The 21,588-nt window shown below is 33.1% G+C and overlaps 2 protein-coding genes across 8 annotated transcripts; one reads left to right on the top strand and one right to left on the bottom strand.

Annotated features, from left to right (window-relative positions):
• The first annotated feature begins 6,375 nt into the window (after positions 1 to 6,375).
• Positions 6,376 to 10,766, top strand: LOC136032018 (putative nuclease HARBI1). The gene is made up of 3 exons (XM_065712094.1): positions 6,376 to 6,383; positions 8,292 to 8,470; positions 9,703 to 10,766. The coding sequence occupies exons 2-3, from the start codon at positions 8,309 to 8,311 to the stop codon at positions 10,735 to 10,737; spliced, it is 1,197 nt and encodes a 398-aa protein (XP_065568166.1). The 5' UTR covers positions 6,376 to 6,383; positions 8,292 to 8,308; the 3' UTR covers positions 10,738 to 10,766.
• Positions 10,767 to 11,907: 1,141 nt separating this feature from the next.
• Positions 11,908 to 17,603, bottom strand: LOC136032016 (uncharacterized). 7 transcript variants are annotated; one of them, XM_065712090.1, is made up of 3 exons: positions 17,511 to 17,603; positions 14,853 to 15,023; positions 11,908 to 12,601 (listed from the first exon to the last, which is right to left on the bottom strand). In XM_065712090.1, exons 1-3 carry the CDS (start codon positions 17,512 to 17,514, stop codon positions 11,979 to 11,981), a joined length of 798 nt encoding a protein of 265 aa, XP_065568162.1. In that variant the 5' UTR covers positions 17,515 to 17,603; the 3' UTR covers positions 11,908 to 11,978. The 7 variants fall into 7 exon arrangements, with proteins under 7 accessions (XP_065568162.1, XP_065568161.1, XP_065568164.1 ...); XM_065712089.1 differs by having other exon boundaries at positions 17,481 to 17,556; XM_065712092.1 differs by having other exon boundaries at positions 17,496 to 17,518.
• Positions 17,604 to 21,588: the final 3,985 nt, after the last annotated feature.

Below are 21,588 nucleotides of genomic sequence, written 5' to 3'. Positions count from 1 at the left end.
GCACATCAGGGGGTGGGGGTAAAGCATAGCATATATTATATACGTAAACTAACCATTGCTGTTTTTTTTTAATGTGTTTGTGCACATCAAATTTTAATGAAAAGATAAATCACCAGTGCAACAGCACACACATAAAAAATTCAAGCAATGGTTAGTTTACATATTTAATATATGCTACACTTTACCCCCACCCCCTGATGTGCAAATATAGGGTGCGTTTACTTTACTTGTCCAATGGGATTTTTACTAATCGAGGTTTAACCCCTAAAAGATAGCAACAAATACTTGTCTGGCCACGTGTCACTGAAAACGGCAAGATTAATTGCGAGAATAGCAACATTGGTCACGTGTATGTCATTGACCCCGTTCAGTGTAAACAAAGCGTGAATTGATTAACAGATCTTTAAGGCCTTTTTTCGCGTCAACCAGCTGGTTTAACCAATGACAGCTTTGGTTTAACCAGCTTGTATGTTTAACGCAAAAACGGAAAAAATTACATATGGTTGAGCTCAAACAAAACTGGTTCGCGAAAACACTTTTTACTTGTCGGTTTGGGCAAAAAATTTCAAACATAAAACATCCGTATAGTGTTAAGAGTGTCATTCTATTATAATTAAATGATTTAGCACTGGCTTAATTTCCTCCGGATTTGACATATTTCACATTAGTTTGAGGTCAGAGAGAATTGAAAAATGGTCTAGCATACTCTCTGGTATATTTGGAGAGAAAGGAAGGGTCTGAATTAGTGGAATCTTGGGTTAAATTGTTCAGGTAATATATTGGAAAATGTTGTATTCATACTGTAAAAGCAAAATTATCTATTAAAAAGTCCTAAATGATAAGACTTTAGCTTTGTTGAGCTACCCTAAACAGAGGATAAAATTCTAGTTTGACTTCTTTTTGTTTTGATTTGGAATTCTACTAGCCTACCAGGCTATAGATTAAATTTCCAGTCAAATTCCAGTTTAGCTACTTTTTGCTATCTTTGATTGGGGTTATGTTAGGTGAATGAAACTTTCAGTGATTAATCCATAGCTAAAAACATACTCTGAGAAGCTATTGCTAAGCTTATGTGATTACCCTCTTCTGTTTTAAATCTTGGAATTTTGCATACTGGACTGGTCTGTAACTATTAAAATTTTGGTAAAACAACATCTTACCTTAATTTTCAGCTAGCAGTTTCTGTTTCTCTGGTTTTAGCTCTGAAAATGCAATTCTTGTTATTTGAGTAGAATTTTAAGCCATATCAGTGTTTCATATTTAAATATAGGGAAATGTATATCCTTAAAGTTTCCAAATCTTGGAAACTTCATAAATTGAGATTGAGCAAAGTTAGGACACTAAAAACGCTTTTTTCTTGTCATTTAAGTAGAAGATTTATTTTGCAAGGGTTTCACTTTTATAACACAAGCATTTCTAAGGGTGTGGACCAAATATTGAGATTTCCAACTGTCATCATCACTAACCAGCAATTCTATGGGATTTAATCCTTATTTCATTAGACAATGTGATTTAAGGTAATTTAAGGCAAACGTTTTTAAGAGAGAGAAAGAGTAGAGTTAGATGCTCCAAAATACTTTCCCATGATATAGTTTAGTCTCTAGACCCATCCCTAAAAGTTTCATTTTCCTAACCTAAACCTTTTTCAAGATAATACAAATTTATCTAAACTAGAATTTTACCAAACAGAAGTTTAACCTAATAATTTGTAATAACATATTGTTCAGGCTAGCCTTTGCAATCCCTACAAATTTTGGCTCTTCACAATCACTATTACAGGCTTAGCCTAACAAAAAAAAGTAGCAAACTGCTTAATCTTAATAAAAAATAATCCAAAGGACTTTATATTTCTTCAATACAAAATATATATTAATTTTTGTTTTCAGTAGAATACTAGTTAAGTATAAACCAGCAAATGTTTAAGAATTTTTTGAGGGGGGACAGCTGCCTAAAATTAATAAAATATTTCTGATAAGCACAAAAATATAACAAATTAAGCTAAACTAGGAAAATAGTTTTTTTCTCACTGAACAGTTAACACATAATGTGTTGTAAGATTTTTGCAGTACTTGTGCATTATAGCCACCACATTCAAGTTCTATTGAGAAGTTTAGTTTGGCTAATGTTAATGACATAAAATAAAATATGATGAATATATAAAACTTTATCAACAAAATTATGAAAACTACAACAAAGAATCCTGGAATTTGTAAATCAGCATCATATCTAAATATATTGTATCTTACATTGTGATAGATTGTTTTAATGCCCTACTGTACAGGGGTAAATATTTAAATTATGTATCATAGGCAATTATCTGAAGAGTAATCTATTAAAAGTCTCCTGAGCTAACTAGGGAAGTTTTTTCTTTCTTTTTTACTTGCTTTCGCCTGTATCCAGTTCCTGATTGCCATATAAATTCCATATTCATAGTTAAATAACATAAGCCTTTGTATATAGACTATACCTTGTTGCTAATTTTTCTGGGCATAGAATGTTTGATTTGGTAAAGCCCTAGAGAAGGACCTGAAGAGAACAAAACATAATAAAAAAAAAATTCATGCTTCATAATTTTTAGAATAATAGCTGGTAACACATTTTATATTCAACTTTGCTCTACTTTACCCCTCAATCCTCCCAATATAAAAATGTATTGCTGAAATTTCCTATTTTCCATTTGTTTTGTCAATCTGTCTCTCTAACTTCATCCCATGTAGCTGTAAATTAAACAAATGTGACAAACAATAACTAGAAAAACAGGTGACAGGAGGTTAAATGCATTGAAAATATGAAATTTGAGCCATATTTCTGCACATTGGGAGGGGGATTGAGATAAAGCATAGCCTAACTTAATGATTTTCTCTTGCTATGTAGGGTAATTGGAAAGTCACTTGTATATCATGCTGTCCTTTTCAGTTTTAGTTGGATAGAAAAAATCCAAAGAAAGTCCCCTTTGAAAAGATAGGAGCCACAAAGTGAGATTGTATTTGTCAAAGCTTGGAGGTTTGTCCCTTCTGTCTGTTTAAACAAAACAGAATCTTAATTGAAGCTTTGTTCATTTCTATCTTAAGGGTGCACAACAATTATGATATAAGGTACTTTTCTTTATTCAATTGTCTTCTTTGTTGTCTAAAAGACTTTTTTTTAATCTAGATGTTTCATAAATTGCTCATTTTTACCAGAAGTTCATTTGACCTAATTTGAAATCCCTGGTCTTAAAATTACATTTGACTTTGTTAAAGCTAGGAGACATAGACCTTGTGTTTGTTTAAAGAAAGTGAATAAACATTAGTAATTTGTATTGCACTAAAGCCCTAGGGCCATCACAATTCCAAACAAAAAAGAAACTTCACTTTAGAATATTCAATATTGTCTAACATAACAGAAACAAAGAAAAAAAATTACCAAATTTTACTTCTGCACTCTACTGTCAACATGAGACATTGTCCAAAATTTTAAAATCTTGCAAAACATTCATCCCTCATCACATTCACCAGCCATCTCTCATCAAGCCTACACTTCATTTCTCATCTCACTCAATCCTACAAATGCATCAAATAACCCACTCTCTCATTAGTGCTTCCATAGATATGGTCAAAGTAAGAGCCATCTTGCTTACATTTTATTATATCTAGAGGTTTTCTGTAGCTAAGTCAGTACTTAAATATTTCATACACCTTTGTAAACAACCTTAAGATGGTAAAATAGGTTGGATTATCCAAATTTTTAGTTGCCACAATATATTTCAATCATTATTGTAATATAAAGGGCAGCCAATAGTAAAGGACCTGAATAAATATTTTAAGGTAATTAAAAAGGTTTATTACTCAAAAACTTGATAAAACTAAAAGGGACTTCTTAATGATTGATTACTTTAAAATATCTACATTATACACAACAATAAACCTTTGCTATAAAGGGAAAGTCAGTAAGGCCCAAAAACTATTCAATACTAATTGTGGTTTGAGACAGTTTGCTGAATGTCTAAATGATTTTAGATAGTAATGAAGATAAAATGTGGGCAAACTCAACACCAATATGCAAGTAAGTAAGTATGGCAGTACTGACACATCAAGGTCTAAACTGGCAGTGCTAATTTCCACTATGTGACCCTTTGGCCAAGAATTGCAATTAAGGGCTGGGGGCCAGAAATCTTGTGCTTTTGTACACCCTCCCTGCTTACCTTTTGCATATTTCTCCATTTGCCTATTTAGAGCTGGTTTAGATCTGTCTAACATCACTGACCCCCATTTAAAACAAATAAACAGGCAATACTAGGAATCAAACCTGTACCCCATGAACAAAGGATTTCTTACTAAGAGTGCTTTCCACTTAGCCAAGAACATTATTACAACCAGAGTAGAACAACTATTAAAAAAAAATATTGAAAAAAAAAACAAGATGGATTTACAGCCATTTTCACTAATCTTCAATACACATTGTATTTTACTTAGACAAGTTATTGTAAGGCAGGTGTCAACAAAGCTCCAGCAGGGATTGCTTTACTTAAGATGCAAACTAGCATGGTGAATACTTAGCTGGTAAAAACCCAATACACTAGCAATGCCAGGAATTAAACCTGTACCCCTTGGACAAAGGATTCCCAAACCAGAGTGCCAACAACTTAGCAAGGAACACAAATGTGACCAGAGAACTATTATTTGAAAAAAGAAATATTGAAAAAAACTCAATTCATGGTTGTTGCTTTTCTCTACTGTCCCATAAACAATATATTTTATTTAGACAAATTAATTTTAAGACAGGTATCAACAAAACTCCATCAGGGATTGTATTTACTTAAGATACAACAAGCAATGTGATTGCATAGCTTTGTGATATTCTAGTCTTAAATAATGATAAAAAAGCAAATTTACATTTGCAATTTGTTTTCCAAACCATTTTAAGCAAAACCATTTGCAACAGCAATATGTCCATGGTTAGATTAGTGTCCATCCAAAATGCTTTACAACAGAAGGGACACATTTCTTGCAAAGCAAATACTCAGCTTTAATGCTATTCTGTGTCATCTCTAAAAAATTAAACTGTATCAGGTGTATTTTGATATAAGATACTTCTAAGACTTTTAGCAAGGGGGCAGGCATTTCTTCACAATTTATACAATGTGTAAAAGAGCACCAGGGGGTGAGATTGAAAAAAAAAACTTTCAGGGATGGGTGTAAAGGCTAAAGTATGTTCTGGGAAGGTCTGCTTACATGGAGTACAAAGAAACTGTTTCACAGCTTTCCTCAATCCACTTTATAAGGTTTTAAAGATATGCAAAGACATTTCCTAAATTTTGAAAAAAAAATATTGATATGGCTTAAAATGCTACTCAAATGAAAGGAATTGCATTTTAAGAGCTAAAGCCAGAGAAAAAGAAACTGATAATTAAAAATTAAGGTAAATCTTGTTTTGTCAAAATTTCAATAGTATAGGTATAGACCTTTTGAGTAAGCAATTATCTAAGACTTAGAAATCAGAAAAGGGCTGACATAGAAGCCTGGCAGTACCTTCCCAGAGTGTTTTTGACCCTGGATTAATTGCTGAGTTTCATTCTTGTAACCTATTCCCTTTCCAAGATAATGAAAATTAGCTAAACTAGAATTTTACATATTTTTTGCTTTGGATTCATTACTGGAAGTTCTATTTTCCTGACTTAACCCATTTCTAAGATAGCAAACAGTAGCCAAACTAGAGTTTGACCTGAAAATTTATCCATGGCCCTATAGGGTAAGGCTGAAATGTAAAGAGTTCTGACAAAGATGCAACACATCTTGAAGCATCTAGTAAGAATAGTAATTGGATTAACAATGCTTTATAACCACTAGGGTCTTGCTTCATCAAGGTTTTATCTCTGAAGCCAAATTACCAAGCTAAGGTCAAGTCTAGGGCATCAAAAGGATGAAACAAAGATTTCCAAGTATCTACATAAGTTTTCAAAAGCATATTCAAACTCTTGACTTCCTGTATTAAGGCCTATGTGAATCAAATTGCAGGATATAACCCAACATTTATCCAAATAGCCCTAATACGAAAAAAAAACAAAATTAAACCTTACTTTTGCGTGGCTACAATTCTATTTGTCAGCTTATAATTCTTATTTTATATAGACTTATTTATAGCCTACGAATTCTTCTTTTCGAAATCTACGCCTGAAAAGATCAACCAACAATTATGAATGGTAGAACCCTACGGTTAAAAACAATGACAGTTCTGGTTAAATTAGAATTCAACCAGTCAATTGTTTCACGCAAAATCACTTTTCATGACAACCTGGTTTGTCACTGTTTCACGCAAAAACAGCGGTTGAGCTCAACCACACCGAGTGGTTGAGCTCAAACAGTCTCTTTGGTTGACGCGAAAAAAGGCCTTTAGAGGCAGCAGTAAGTAAAATTTTTATTGTGTACATCCTAAGTTACAAATACCAGGTAATATAGCCTTTTTTGGTGGGGGGAGATTCTACTTCAGCACAGCTGTTTATGTTTTAGTTACTTTTCTGCTGTTGTTGTTACGAAACTGTTATATTATGTTACCGATTATTATTAGTTGCTTTTTAGCTAGTTCAAAATTTGTTTCCATAGTTCGTGGTAATAAACTGAGTATCCCCCTCAACAGACCCTTCCCCCATCGCAGGTGGTTGGTCTTCAATCACTTTCGACTTCTTTGAAAAGGATTAGAGCTCTGAAATTCTGATGTAGTGAGCACCCTCCGAAGTTTCTGCGATCGCGAGGTGGAGTTGGGGATGGAAAGGGGAGTCTCCCTCCTATAAAGAATAAACTCTGCTCATTTTAGCGCCTAATATTTCTCTTTACTTCCATAATAACAGTATTGCCCAGAAATCGAGACGATTAAATATTAATTTTACATTTGATGTTTTTCTAAAGTTTTTTTTTAGCGTGAATCAAACGCCCATCTCAGAATTTCATTCGGATGTCTTCAGAAGAAAAAGGGGACACTGGAAGGAGGCTAGTTGCGTGCTAGTTGATCTTTAAATAAGGATAAACGCCACATTTCCTTTCTGTCACTAAATCAAAAACAAGTTTTTTTTTAACTGAAAGTAAGGAGCGATATTAAAACTTGAAAAGAACAGAAGCAATTCCGTACATAAAAGAGGTTGCCCCTTCCTCAACACGTCACTCCTTATGCTAAAGTCTGTTTTCATTGTTTTAAAAAGTAGAGTTGTGTCACAGAGTCAAACTTTAGCATAAAGAATGAGGCTTTAGAGGGAAAACTTTTTTTATATACGGAATAATTTCTATTCGTTTTAAGTAACAATGTCGCTCCTTACTTTCAGTTTGAAAAACTTGTTCTTTTATTTAATTTATAAATATTTTTCAACTAATGCAGCTTTGAATTTTGGGTACTGTACATGAAAAAGTAATGAAAAATGTATATTAATTTTGGCATATTTATTCGCATATGAAGGATTGCCCCCTGTCAATACCTTGATCTTAACGCTAAAGTTATTAATAGTAAAAAAAAATTCCTATTCTAATTAAACTGCCCCCGTGTTTCAGTTGCCGTACTTCAAAAATTGGGACAAACTTTAGCATAAAGAGTAAGGTATTGAGGAGGGGGCAAACCTTCATATCGATAATAATTTTCGTTCATTTTGATGTTTAATGTTGCTCCTTACTTTCAAAAAAATAATTTTGTTTTAATTTAACTAACTGTAAGTACGGAGCGACTCGGCCCAATTGCACAAAACAAAAAATTAACAGTAGTTACAACAAAAGACTTAATTTTTTATACAAATTTAAAATAAATAATACTTATTATGTTTAATATTAACCTTCAAACGGCACAGGCCTGAGGAAATTAGCCTGATTATCAAATAAGGGAAAAACGTTCCGTAAGACTTAATAAATCTTACACTCGTATTTAAAATCACACCATCAGATTCACTGTATCAGAGAACACTAATGCAGAGGTTTCAAGCTCAGATAAAAAAAAAAAAAAACAACTACAAACCACGCTTTTTGAACTGAAAATAAGGAGCAACGCTAAAACTTACAACAAACCTAAATTTCGTATATGAATGGTTAGCCCCTTCTCGATGCCTCATTCTTTACATTAAATTTTGACCTTTGGTCCCAATTCTTTCCAAATTTTCTTTAAGAAAACTTAAAGGCCATTTAATTAGAATTAGAAGCTTTTGTAGAAGTGCTGAAAAACTTGCCTCCTTATTTTTATTGAAAACAAACGTGCTTTTTAAAATTTATTCGTTTAGATGTGATTTTCCCCTGTTTTGTTTCACTATTCTGATTGCTCAGTTTTCTACTTTATTTTAGGTAGAACCTCTCCCAAAATGTCCCAGACGGCGCCGAGAAATCTTATTTCAGCACTGATTTTGGTTAATGAAATTTTTGACTCGGATGACGAGTCTACTGACTCGGATGACGAGTCTACTGACTCAGAAAATGAATTATATCAAGATGAGGAAGAGCTGAATGAGCCAAGTATTTTAACGGTATTTCAATGTTATGATTTATCAGTTTTTGTGTGCATATTACATAATTAAGCAACTGTCACGAGGAAGCAAATTGTTTTGTTTGACGTTTTTGCATGCAATCAATCTCTGGGACTAACCAATACAATCAATGCGGAAACTGCATATGTTAATTATTTGAGAATTCCTTTTTCTTAGTCGGAGGATTTCCTTCCCTTACTCAAAACTGTTGACTATGTGCGTGCTATTACGACTTAATTTACAAATGCATTAAATTGATTTCACTGGCTTCAGCTGATGCCACGACATCATAGACAGGAGACATATATATATATATATATATATATATATATATATATATATATATATATATATATATATATATATATATATATATATATATATATATATATATATATATTAGTATATATATATACATATATATACCTAGTTGGTGGGGGCGCTTCGCACCCCCGTCCGCGTAAGTCATTTATATTCCCTATGTGCCGGTGTCCCGGTCGTCATTTGTGTCCCGATCTGTAATTTCGTCAGTCGAAAACATGACGTCAGTCGACACACAAACATGACGTCACTCGACAGACACACACACACACAGACAACTTATTATATATATATATATATATATATATATATATATATATATATATATATATATATATATATATATATATATATATATATATATATATATATATATATATATATATGCTTCCCTCCCCCCACCCAACGGGGGGTTATATATATACCCCCCCCCCCCGGCCCAACGGGAAATACTTCCCTCTACCCATAGAAAATACAATTTTATTTGGTGGGGAGGGGGAACTTTTTCAGATAACTCATCAAAAATTAGTTTATATTCAATTTTGCTACGTTTTTACGAGTCGGACAAACATTACAGGAGGGGGGGGGGGGTTAATATAACCCTTTTTTGACATCTTAATTTTAAAGAGTGGGAAAACAACCACAAACTGTACTTTTTGCGTACCATAGGGTATTTTATGAATGCCTTATTAAGTCAAATTTCTAAAAGTAATTAAATATGAAAATCATTTTGTAATTTAATTTGAATCTAATACCAGTTGGAATTTTTCCAGCTCGGTTTCAGAACAATAGGCTCTTCTTCATAACAATGGCGAAATCAAACAATTCAGAAATAACGTCTTCTCGGTTTCATAATCAGTGTTTATCCATTGCTTCAAAATACTTCCTAATAATTTTTTTCCCCTTTTTAGACAAGAGTTTCAACCGTATCGAGACGAAATGTACCAAAGGTAGCAGGATATGAAGAAATAGTCACAGAGAGAATGCAGGATTATGATTTTAAAACTCATTTTAGACTTCATAGAAGTACTTTCGATCTTCTCTTAGGAAAAATTAACATAAAGCTACAGAATCAGACAAGACCAACATCAAGATGCTCACCCAACAAGATGCTCCTCATAACTCTATGGATTCTGGCAACCCCAGAGTCCTACAGGTCCGTTGGATGTCGCTTCGGTGTGTGTAAGAAAACAGTGTTCAAAGTCATAAGAAGAACAATTGACGCCATTAACGAAATGGCATCAACAACAATAAAGTGGCCAGGGGCTACAGAAGCACAAAACATAATTTCTGCCAATAGTTCTACTGCTGGCTTTCCAGGGGTTCTTGGTGCTATAGATGGAACCCACATCCCAATCAGAACCCCTCAACATTCTTCGGGAACATATATCAACAGAAAGGGGTTTCACTCTCTCCAATTGCAGGTTGTGTGCCAACATAACCTGAAATTTACTGACTGTTATGTAGGGCAGCCAGGGTCCATGCATGATGCCCGTGTTTTTCGGCATTCAGAAATTTGTACTGACCTACAAAATAGTACTTTATTTTTTCCCGAGGATAGCCATTTAATCGGCGATGAAGCGTACCCACTTTCTGACCGGTTACTAACACCATATAGAGATACGGGTAACCTAACCAGATATCAGGTTAGGTACAACTTTAAACTGTCTTCTACAAGAATGTCTGTTGAAAGGGCGATTGGAATATTAAAGTGTCGTTTTAGAAGACTTAGGTTTTTTGATTCCCCTGACCTTGCATTTATTTCCAAATCAGTAATTGCAGCATGTACCTTGCATAATTTTTGCATTGACGAGAATGATCTCCATTTTGAAAATTCAGAAGAGCTGAGCTCAGGCGGAGCTGCTACAATTAATTCAGAAAATAACATCTATAATTCCACAGTCACTGCCAGAGCAAAAAGGGACCGCATTGCAAGACTTTTGTAATTTTTAAAATAAATAGTTACCGTTTTTTACTTATTAGTAGGTTACGTTCTATGTTTAAACATTTGTTAGCATAATTAATTGTATCACAATCTAATATTAATCAAGAGTAAAGTGGAATTTTCTCTTGAAATTTATTTGAAGATAATTACTTTCATAATAACAGCGTAGACCCGAAATATTCCCAGAAATCATATGGAATAAGATATCAATTTCCCGTTTTCAATGCGTTACTCTGTGAGGTATATCCCTCCCAAACTAAAAAAAAAAAAAAACAGAGAACCATATTGTAGAAGTTTAAGTGCCTTTTAAGTTTTTTAATTCAGAAACCTACGGACATATTTCGCGAGGAACTTTTCTCCAGGGGAGGAGGGGGGTGAAGGGATTCTCTATAGAATTTTCAGCGGGAAGAAAATGTTTGGGAATAATTCCTTTCACTGAAATCAAATTGTCGGGCAATAATTTTTTAATTGGAAAAATTAGAAAAATAAGGTATTTTTAACTTACGAACGGGTGATCGGATCTTAATGAAATTTGATGTTTGGAAGGATATTGTGTCTCATAGCTATTATTTTAAATCCCGACCAGCATTAAGCCTCTGATTTTCCTTTTAAATCAATGTATTGGTTCTTAGAATTTTGCTAGAGCTAATATCATATGAGCTCTTGGTCTCGTCAAAAGTGCCATATGAGCTTTTAACTCTTGTTTATTTATAATAATAGCGAACTTTGTTAGTTTTACACTTCGAAGATAAGAAAAACTACTCATAGAATTTGACAACGCTTTCGCCCATGAAACTTAAACAATTAGAATATTTTGTTCCCAAAAGCCAACTATGCTTTGAAGCAAAATCTAAACCCTATTAAACTTTTCGGTGTTTTTTTTTTCCACCTGCTACTGCCAAAAATTGCAGATTCACATGAGTCTTTTCAACAAAAATTGGATTGCGGTTTATTTTTTTCACATACATATTGTGCGTAAATTCCTTTTTTTTCCAATTTCCTTAGCTTTTCTCAACTTAAAAAAAAAAAAAATCTCAAATTTGGAAAACCATAATTTTTGCAGGGGGTTATTTTCTTTGGGGAAGAGGATAAATGCCTAGAACCAACCCTCATAGGCATGTCAAAACACAATAACGACACTTTTTCCCCTTGTGAGAAAGAAATACTGGAAAAAGGGAACATTACAAATTTAATAAAGAAAAAAGTAAATTCAAATAAAAGTTAAATTTAAGAAATCAACAACTATTCAATTTTTTCAAATATTTTTTTCACTGTTTTTAATGCTTCTTTTTTCACTTCAAGTAATTCAAGCTTTACTTTCATTTTGTCTTGATGAACTTTCATTCTTTCTTGATGAACTTTCTGTTCAAATCGTAATCGTTCCTCATGCCGTAAATTGGCATCATTACTGAGTTGTTGAAATCCTTCTGCGTTGCTAAAACATCGCCGTTTGTTGGCCCTCTTAGGCTCTGCATCTTTACTGCCTACACTTGCTTCTGGCACTGGGCTTGATTGTAATGCAAAGTTACCAGGGGTTCTCAAACTCCCCCTATTCGATGCAGTTATTGCATCAGTGCCCTCTGGCTTAGGGCCCATCAACCCTTTCATTAATTCAAAATGCTCCCAGACTACTTTCCCTGCTCCACTCCTTCCTGCCTTGTCTTTTTTATCCCTGTACTGCCTTTTCAGGTTTTTCATTTTTGTTTGGCATTGTGCTGAAGAGTAATGTATTCCATCTTCTAAGAAAGAAGCAGAGACTCTACTCCAGAAGACAGAATTCACTGGTTTCGATGCTTCCTCCTGCTCTTGATAAAGGGCAACCAGTGTCTCAATATGCTGCCTTGGCCAAGACTTTTTATCATTAGCTGCAAAAAATAAGAATGTTCAAAAATAGACATTCATGGGGAAATCGGGAGGTTGTAGTCAGCAATGGCCCAAATTAGGGAGTTAGGGACCTTCATAACACCGAAAAAGAGACCAGATTGGGATGGCATTTAAGTAACCAGGTTAGTAAACCAAAGAACAGTACCCGTCAGGATCTTCAGGTTAATATAAAAGAAACCATAATTGAACAATCCTTGAAAGTCCATGGAAAAATCTAAACACTGTTGTACCAACTAACTTGCTTATTCAAGTAGTTGATAAAGACTGCCTTGTTACTGCTGTCCTAAAATTCTACCATACTACATTCTTTTTACCATAGCTGAGACTCAAGCAGTCCTATACCTTTTAGTGTACAAGCTGCTCAAACTGTCCAATAGTGACCATGTCATGAAGCTACTGAAGAACCTATGTTTGCTGGTTCCTGTATAGCATGCAGTTAATCTTTAAATTACCTTCCTAGTACCACAAAATGCAATAGTACGAGGTATATTAAAAAAAATACGTGAAATTTTTGTCACCAAGGCATTGGTAACCGTTTGCTATGACTGTGAAGGAGATTTACTTGTGGACTTTTTAGAAGGTTGAGGGGATGTCTAGATTTCCCTAAAAATAGTGTAAAGGAAGGAAGCATCACATAAAGAAGTTATTTGACACTGAAGAAGGTTATATTGAAAATATATTGTAATTATGGAAATTATTGTATACAGAAAGATCCATTGTAATAGAAAACAATTACAAAATTCGGCTTATTTTTTTAATACCCTTACACTATCAGAAATGTGAACCACATTTAAATGGAACCAGCTGAGTATTCCTGGAAAACGTCAAGTTTACTAAAAAAAGTTTATAATCCATACTTTAGAAAACAATACACAATAGGCACAGAGAACTAGCTGATTGTTCTAACACTGGAATCTTTAAATTAGATTCAAGTTATCTTTAAATTAGACATCCAGAACTGCATTTTTTCCCACCATTTACTTCCAGCGTTCACAATTTCAAACCCCAGGCCAAATATTCGGATTTTTCTTCACCAAGTCTTATAAACAGAAAAACACTTAACCACTTAACATCAAAACAAAGTATAACAAACTTTAACAACAAAATTTTAATTATTGTCCATTAGGGTTTATAGCACTTGAATACAACATTGCGTTTTATAGGTAAAAATTAAATACTTTTCTTAATTACCCAAGCAAATTAAAGGAATTTGCTACAAGAATGATGGTTATATTCCTATATTGCTTTCAAATAGAGGAAATCCCCTTACCAAACTAGTGGGTGAAGTGAGTCTGCTTGAGAACTGTTCTGGATACAAGTTCACCTTCGAATACCAGCAAAAACTGCATTGAATATGCTCAAGACTATTTTCTACCAATTGCAACATTTAAGAAGCGTCTGGCAAGTTATCAACCACTCAAAGTCTATTAAGATACTCCAAAAATAAATATTAGAATGGCATACTGTTCCATTTTTAATTTCTCACAATATTTTCTGTCATTGTACACTCAAGCTTTTTCTATTCTGTTGTTACTTCTAGTAAAAGGGCAGGAAACGAACACGCCTGGAAGCTTCTGGCATTCAACACAAAGCTCATAAAGAAAGCGCTTAAGCGTGGATCAAAATGAATGAGGTTTCACTGTGCTTGTCCGAAATCCAACAAAAATATGACTCGAACCCCCGAAAAATGGGACAAAATTCTGACATCCTAGAATGAGGCTTCTCGTTTTCTCAAAAATTTATTTACCTTTGGCCTTGCTCTTTTCTATGGGAACAAGTCCAGATTGACTATCCCCTCTTAATTTATCACTTGGGAAATACTTGTACAAGCCCTTTCTCCTCTCTATTTAACATTTAGCTTTTTCACCAATATTTCTAGCAGTATTCCTAATTTTCTTCCCTAAGATACAATCAACAGAGAATGTAATGTATATATTATTTATAAGTATTTTACAGACAGAGATACGAAATAAAGAAAACAAAATTCATTAAAACATTTATAGAAAACTTCAGGCTATACACAAATTAATCATACTGGTTCAGGAAATGATTTTATAACCGATAGCCATAAAGAAAAAAAAATTGATGTTCAAAATAGCAACCACAAAATTTAAATAGGAAAAAAGCATACAAAAAGAGAAAACAAGAATTTAAAATATTTACTTGTATTTTTGAAAAACCATGGTAGCAAGAGCAGGCTAATTTAACAAAAACAAATTTTGAACTAATTACCAAATGATACATCTGAAGCAGGTTCTTCAACAGCAGGTATTTCTTGAACTGTGTCAGCATAAGATGAACTTGGAGTAAATTGATCTGTACAAAATTTATTTGAAATCGGATATAGACTTAAATCTACTCCCCAAGAGACAACATCAGCCATTGGCCATCTTTCAAAAGATGCTAGAAAAAAAGAAATGAGAATTATGAGGACAACCCATTGTGGTTATTTCAACAAATCTGATGGATAAAATTCTAGTTGATTGACTTCTTTCTATCTCAGAAAGGGGTTAGGTTAGGAAAACAAAACTTTCAGGGATGGGTCTACAAGTTAAAGTATGTCCCGGGAAGGTATTTTGAAGTACCTACCTCCACTCCTTCTCCTTCTAGAGGGCCCTGACCTTTGATGACCTTCAAAATATGTGTGTTATAAAAGTGAAACCTTGCAAAATAGATCTTCTGCTTAATTGAAATACAACAAAATTGTTTTCAGCTTCATAACTTTGCTCAGTTCCATTTTATAAGGTTTTAAAGATATGCAAATACATTTCCTGAATTTTGAAAAAAAAATTGATATGGCTCAAAATTCTACTCAAAAAACAGGAATTGCATTTTCAGAACTAAAGGCAGAGAAAAGGCAACTAATAATTGAAAATTAAGGTAAAATGTTGTTTTGTCAAAATTTCAACAGGTTCATGTAGGCAAATTTCTGGGCCCTCTAGAGGGAGAAGGAGTGGAGGTGGGTACTTTAAAATACCTTCCCAGGACATACTTTAGCCTGTAGACCCATCCCTGAAAGATTCATTTTCCTAACCTAAACCCTTTCTGAGATAAGAAGAAGTCAGTTAACTAGAATTTTACCATATATATATATAAATATATATATATATATATATATATATATATATATATATATATATATATATATATATATATATATATATATATATATATATATATATATATATATATATAGGTTAGGGGGGAGCAGTTGAAGTTCTCTGATACAAACAAATTATAGGTCTATATTAGGATTCAGGATGAAATTAATTCTAAATGTAGGTCTATGTCTAGGCTATTTCATAGCTGTCCCATTAGTGATTTAATCATAAAATTTTAGCTCAGAACTCTACTCAAATAACAGGGATTGCATTTTCAGAACTAAAGGCAGAGAAAAAGCAACTGATAGCTGAAAATTAAGGTAAAATGTTTTGTCAAAATTTTAATAGGCATAGACCTTTCATGTAGGCAAATTTCAGGACCATCTAGAGGGAGAAGGAATGGAGATGGGTACTTTAAAATATCTTCCTGGGATATGCTTTAGCCTGTAGACTCATCCCAGAATGTTTCATTTTCCTAACCTAATCTAACCCCTTTTCAAGATAGCAAAAAGTCATCAAACAACTAGAATTTTATATATGAGATATTATATATGAGATATGAATTTTATATATAGAATTTTATATATGTATATATATACATATATATCATGAAAAGAGAAATCACCAACGCAACAGCACAAATACATAAAAAAACAATATATATATATATATATATATATATATATATATATATATATATATATATATATATATATACATATAAATATATATATATATATATAGATTAGGGGGGAGCAGTTTAAGTTCTCTGATACAAACAAATGATAGGTCTATATTAGGATTCAGGATGAAATTAATTCTAAATGTAGGTCTAAGTCTAGGCTATTTCTTAGCTGTCCGATTAGTGATTTAATCATAAAATATTAAATAGATTAAACTATTAGAAAAGCTACTTTTTGTTATCTTAGAGAGAGATTAGGAAAAGTAATGAGTAGAGGGAAAAAATACATCTAAAATTGAGATTGTTTAAATTGAAAATTTAGGGTAAAATAAGAAACAATGGTAATAGGAAATGTGCATTCCCAAGCTCTATTCCTAATAACACACCTTTCTAACTGATAAGAAACCTTTGTTCTGTGCATCAGAACCTAGCCTACTAGCCTTTGAAAGCTAGGCCTAGCTCTCCAGAAAACCTTAATATTTTATAAGCACAGACAAGATTATGCTACTTACAAACTCCTAAATCTGAAGTAATCTCCAATATAACTGTATTAGTATCCTCTCTGCATATGATTTTATAAGTCTTGTCAGTATGCCTATATTCCATCTGAAATTTCTGAACTGAACTTACAAACTCAATAGACAGTTCAATTGGTAAGAAACAATGGTAGTAGGAAATGTGCTTTCCCAAGCTCTATTCCTAATAACACACCTTTCTAACTGATAAAAAACCTTTGTTCTGTGCATCAGAGCCTAGCCTACTAGCCTTTGAAAGCTAGGCCTAGCTCTCTAGAAAACCTTAATATTTTATAAGCACAGACAAGATTATGCTACTTACATCCTAAATCTGAAGTAATCTCCAATATAACTGTATTACTATGCTCTCTGCATATAATTTTATAAGTCTTGTCAGTATGCCTATATTCCATCTGAAATTTCTGAACTGAACTTACAAACTCAATAGACAGTTCAATTGCAAATAGAACTTGAATCCCACCCTCTTCCCAAGGAACTTGATAGGCTTCCTTAGAATTATTAATCATACTACTCCACTATAAACGTAGCTTATCTACAAAACCCATAGCTTATCAACAGGTGAGTCACATGCACATGGTCGTCTGACGTCACAATCCTCAAATAATCTTTTTATTTGGGGGTTATAAAGTGCCAGCCCACGGACAAGTAATCTTGAGCGTTTGTGGGGATAATCCGACTAACCTCTGACGTCATATGTGTCTACGCTTGGATTAATCAGATTAATAATCGGACAAGTAAAGAAACGCACCCTCATGAAAGACAGCGTTGTCAGTTTTCTTATTTAACTCTTAGGGTTTTTTTCAAAGTGCCTCATGAATAGCCAAAACGGAAAGACGACCTTAAAGGCTCACTTTCAGGTTAAAGTCGATGAACTTATAATTTTTAAAAGTTTAAGTCGTCTAGATTTTCTTAATTAAATCATTATTTCTGTCCTATACCCATTGTTAAATACTCCTACACTACTGATGAGTATGCGACGCTTACTGATGATATATTTGTGGACGGAAAGCTACTTGAATGTTCGTATGCTGATGTTTTATTTACAGATGGATCGTACCATCTGTTTCATAGTAGTAAAATAAAAAAATTCTTGTGAAATCATAAAAAAAGATCACTTAAATACAAAATTATTTTGCGATTCAAGAGATAGAAAGAGATAGAATTAAATTTAAAGAACTTGGAGATAGAAATGGGTAATTTAAATTTTTCACTCGTATTGGAAATGTTAATCCGTTGTTTGCTTATGATATTTTGTTGAAATTCTTACAAAGGTATTAAATGAGACGCATCTTCTTAAAAGATTTAAAAAGGCTATGACAAAATTCCCCAGGAAACCATGGACTCAGGCCATTTTAAAGTCTATAAAGAGGAAAAATGAACTTCATAAAGTGTACACAGGTGAACTATATATCAATTTTCCACAGTTTAAAACTTATAGAAATATCTTAAACAGATTGAAACGAAATACTGCAAAAATCCATTTGCAAAATGAATTTATTAAGCATGAATATAACATGAAAAAAAAAAAACATGGACAACCAAAATTCACTCCTTGGTCGACAGGGTAAAACAAAGGTTATAAATAAACTACAAATTGAAAGGGGGAAATTTACCACCCCAAATGATATTGCGATTTATTTATTTGAGTTATTTATTTATTTTTCTAGTAAAGGTGCAAAACTACGTGAGGATGCTAAGAAAAGAAATAAACTGGCTCCCAAAATAATTCTATCTAAAATTCTAGTAAATACATCTTTAATCCTTGTGATGTAAATGAAGTGGGAAAACTATAAGGGAAATGCAGTCAAATTCAAGGGGCGTAGATGGGATTTCTCTTAAGGGTACTAAATCAGTTCAATCAGTTATAGTACCAATTTCCTGTCAGTTGATCAATAAATCAGTGGGAAAAGGAATTTTCCCGGAAGCTTTGATGGTCGCTAGAACAATACCATCACATAAAGAGGGTAAGAGAAATGACTCTTCAAACAGAAGACCCATCCAATTCCACCTTCTTCTTCTGGAATACATGGATAGGTAGTTGGAGCTAGGTTAAATGAGTACGTTGAAAACAATGCAATTCTTACAAACACTCAGGTATCAATTATCTGATACGAGAATTTGGTATCAGAAAAAAATATCAACCCAAAAGGGTCCGATTAAATTTGTTGATTGGGTAAATGAGGCGTTCGAAGTGAGTTTGACTCAAGCGGCTTTATTCCTAATTTTGAAGAATGCCTTCGACACGGTTGACCATAAGCAATTATTACTTGAGCTGAATAAAGTCGGTGAAACAGGAAAGACCATCTTATGGTTTAAATCTTACTTGAGCGGTCGCAAGCGAATTGTCCTGAACCGGTGTTTAACTTTTGTAGCTAATGGAAGAGCCTGAGGAGTATCCGAAGGGTCTATACTAGATCCTCTTTAATTTTTTGTTTTGTCATTCGATTAGGTAATATTTTCAGAGGCTGGTATAATCCTTGCTGCAGATGATACTCTTTGACTTGCAGCTGAACCAGCAGTTAATCTACTTTTTGGTAAAACGAGAAGGCTACTGGCCGAGTTTTTTGAATGAGTAGATTTAAATCTTTTGACATTAGATTACACCAAAACTAATTACATTTTATTTTCTGGGAGAGCTAGAATTAAAAATCAGAACTAATAGTAAATGGAAAACAAATAACAAAATTCAGGGTAACAAAGCATTTGGGCTTTACGATCGACGAAAATCAATCATGGAAAACACACTGTGACGTTTTAGCTTCGAAATTGTCAAGAACTCTGGGTTTGCTCCGCCGAGACAAAAACTTAGTTTCGAAAAAATTGTTAGATTGCTTCATTTTGTTATTTTCACCCGTATATTTCCTTTGATTGCCACATAGGCAAGTAATTTTGTGGCATGTTATAAAAGAATCCAGCAAATCCAAAATTAAGCTATTAAACTTTTGTCACCTAGAATTCTCATTACTTGTAATATTAATGAATGTTGCATTAAGAATCAACTTCTTTACATTTGAAAACTAGTGCTTATCGATTCAGTATTTTTAGATGCAAATATCTTAATGATGTGCTTCCCTCTTCTTTCGAATTTTATTTTCTATTAATAGTGATCTCCATAGTCATACGCAAGGAGCATCAAATATGGTATATCCATTTAGAAATACGACTAGAGCTTCTTTTGTGATTAGAAATTTCGCGCCTGTGTATGGGGTATAATTCCAGCAGTAATACGAAAATGAAGTCATCTTGCTTCCTTCAAGTATACAGCCAAAATATTTTCCCTTGCAAAAGAGTTGTATTTATGTATGTGTTTTTACGTAAGTAGAATGGTTGTTGTACATGTACGAATCGAGGTTCAATGCTTTGTAGAATAAAATAAAATGTAATTTATAAAATATATAGAATAGAGAAGACTCCGACCTGCTGCCAACAAGCCCTATGAGGTTTTCTTAGCAGGTGCTGCCAAAATATTTTGTGTTTTGTCAATTAGAATTATCTGATCGTGAGAATGCGAATATTTCAAATTCCGTTTTGTTTGGTGTCTAAACCATAAGGCACTGGCTAAAAAGTAACAAAAAACAAATATTTGCACCTTTCCAATAACGCAAGGAATTGCGCTAAAGGTCTGAAAAAAAATATATACTCTTTGAACAGGTCTATCTCCTCTGGGTCCAGCTTCAATATTTTCCATTCCTCATAGACCACGGCGAACTTCCTACATTAAACATATCGGCAACGCACTTTACTCCACCATGGAACATTTGTCACCAATGGACACCTCCCAGTGGTTTCCAAAAAATTATTGGCAGCTTTTTTTATGTTTTGTTGCATTCCATAAGCTTTAGTGTTTGGATATGGCTACCTGATTAAGTCTTTGAAATGTGGCATTAACAGTTACTTGCTTACTACCTTTCTGGGCAACTAATTTAACATAACTTTTTCTCCAGATGAATTTTTTGAAGAAAAGTAAAGAGCCTCTTTAAGCCAAAAAACGAGGAGAAATAACGTCAAATAGTAATTCAAGCTTAGAATATTTATAAATCACAACTAACAAACAACTGAAAACGAGAAAGAACAGAAATTGCAATGAATAATAAAGTAAAACTTAAAACAGTAGTGACTACCACAATTAGGAGTAGATTTAACGCCTCCTAAGCCTTCTAAAGACCAAAAAATCAATTGAGCTTTACTGTAAAGAATTGTTAATTTAAACAGTGTGTTTTTATTTGTAATAATATCAAAAAAAGAAATTATCATAATAACCAAGAATATGGAAAATGATTACTAAGTGTAGATTAAAAGTTTAATATATATTGATATTTTCCACCTGAAACTCTTAGTTATTTTAGATTTATTAATGTTATAAAAGATAAATGTTTAAAATGTATATTACTTTGGTTAAAGCGCAAATGATTCTCTGATCTTTAGGAGGTTCTTAGCCCGTGAGTCCAACTCCTGTTTGTGGCAATTTCTCTCCATTTTAAGTTGGAATTGATAATTATTGTGATATTTGTTCGTTTTTGGGTTTCATTCGTTTATTAATAGTTGATTTTATTCGTTTTCAGCTTGAATTATTATTTGACTATATTTCAACAGATGTTTGTTTTAATGTTGCTCCTTGCTGTTTTGAAAAACTGATCCGAGGATTTTTT

Source organism: Artemia franciscana, chromosome 10 (assembly GCF_032884065.1).
Source record: "Artemia franciscana chromosome 10, ASM3288406v1, whole genome shotgun sequence".
NCBI lineage: Eukaryota > Metazoa > Arthropoda > Branchiopoda > Anostraca > Artemiidae > Artemia > Artemia franciscana.
The sequence above is the reverse complement of the archived record's forward strand: the minus strand, read 5'-3'. Positions and strand labels throughout refer to the sequence as shown.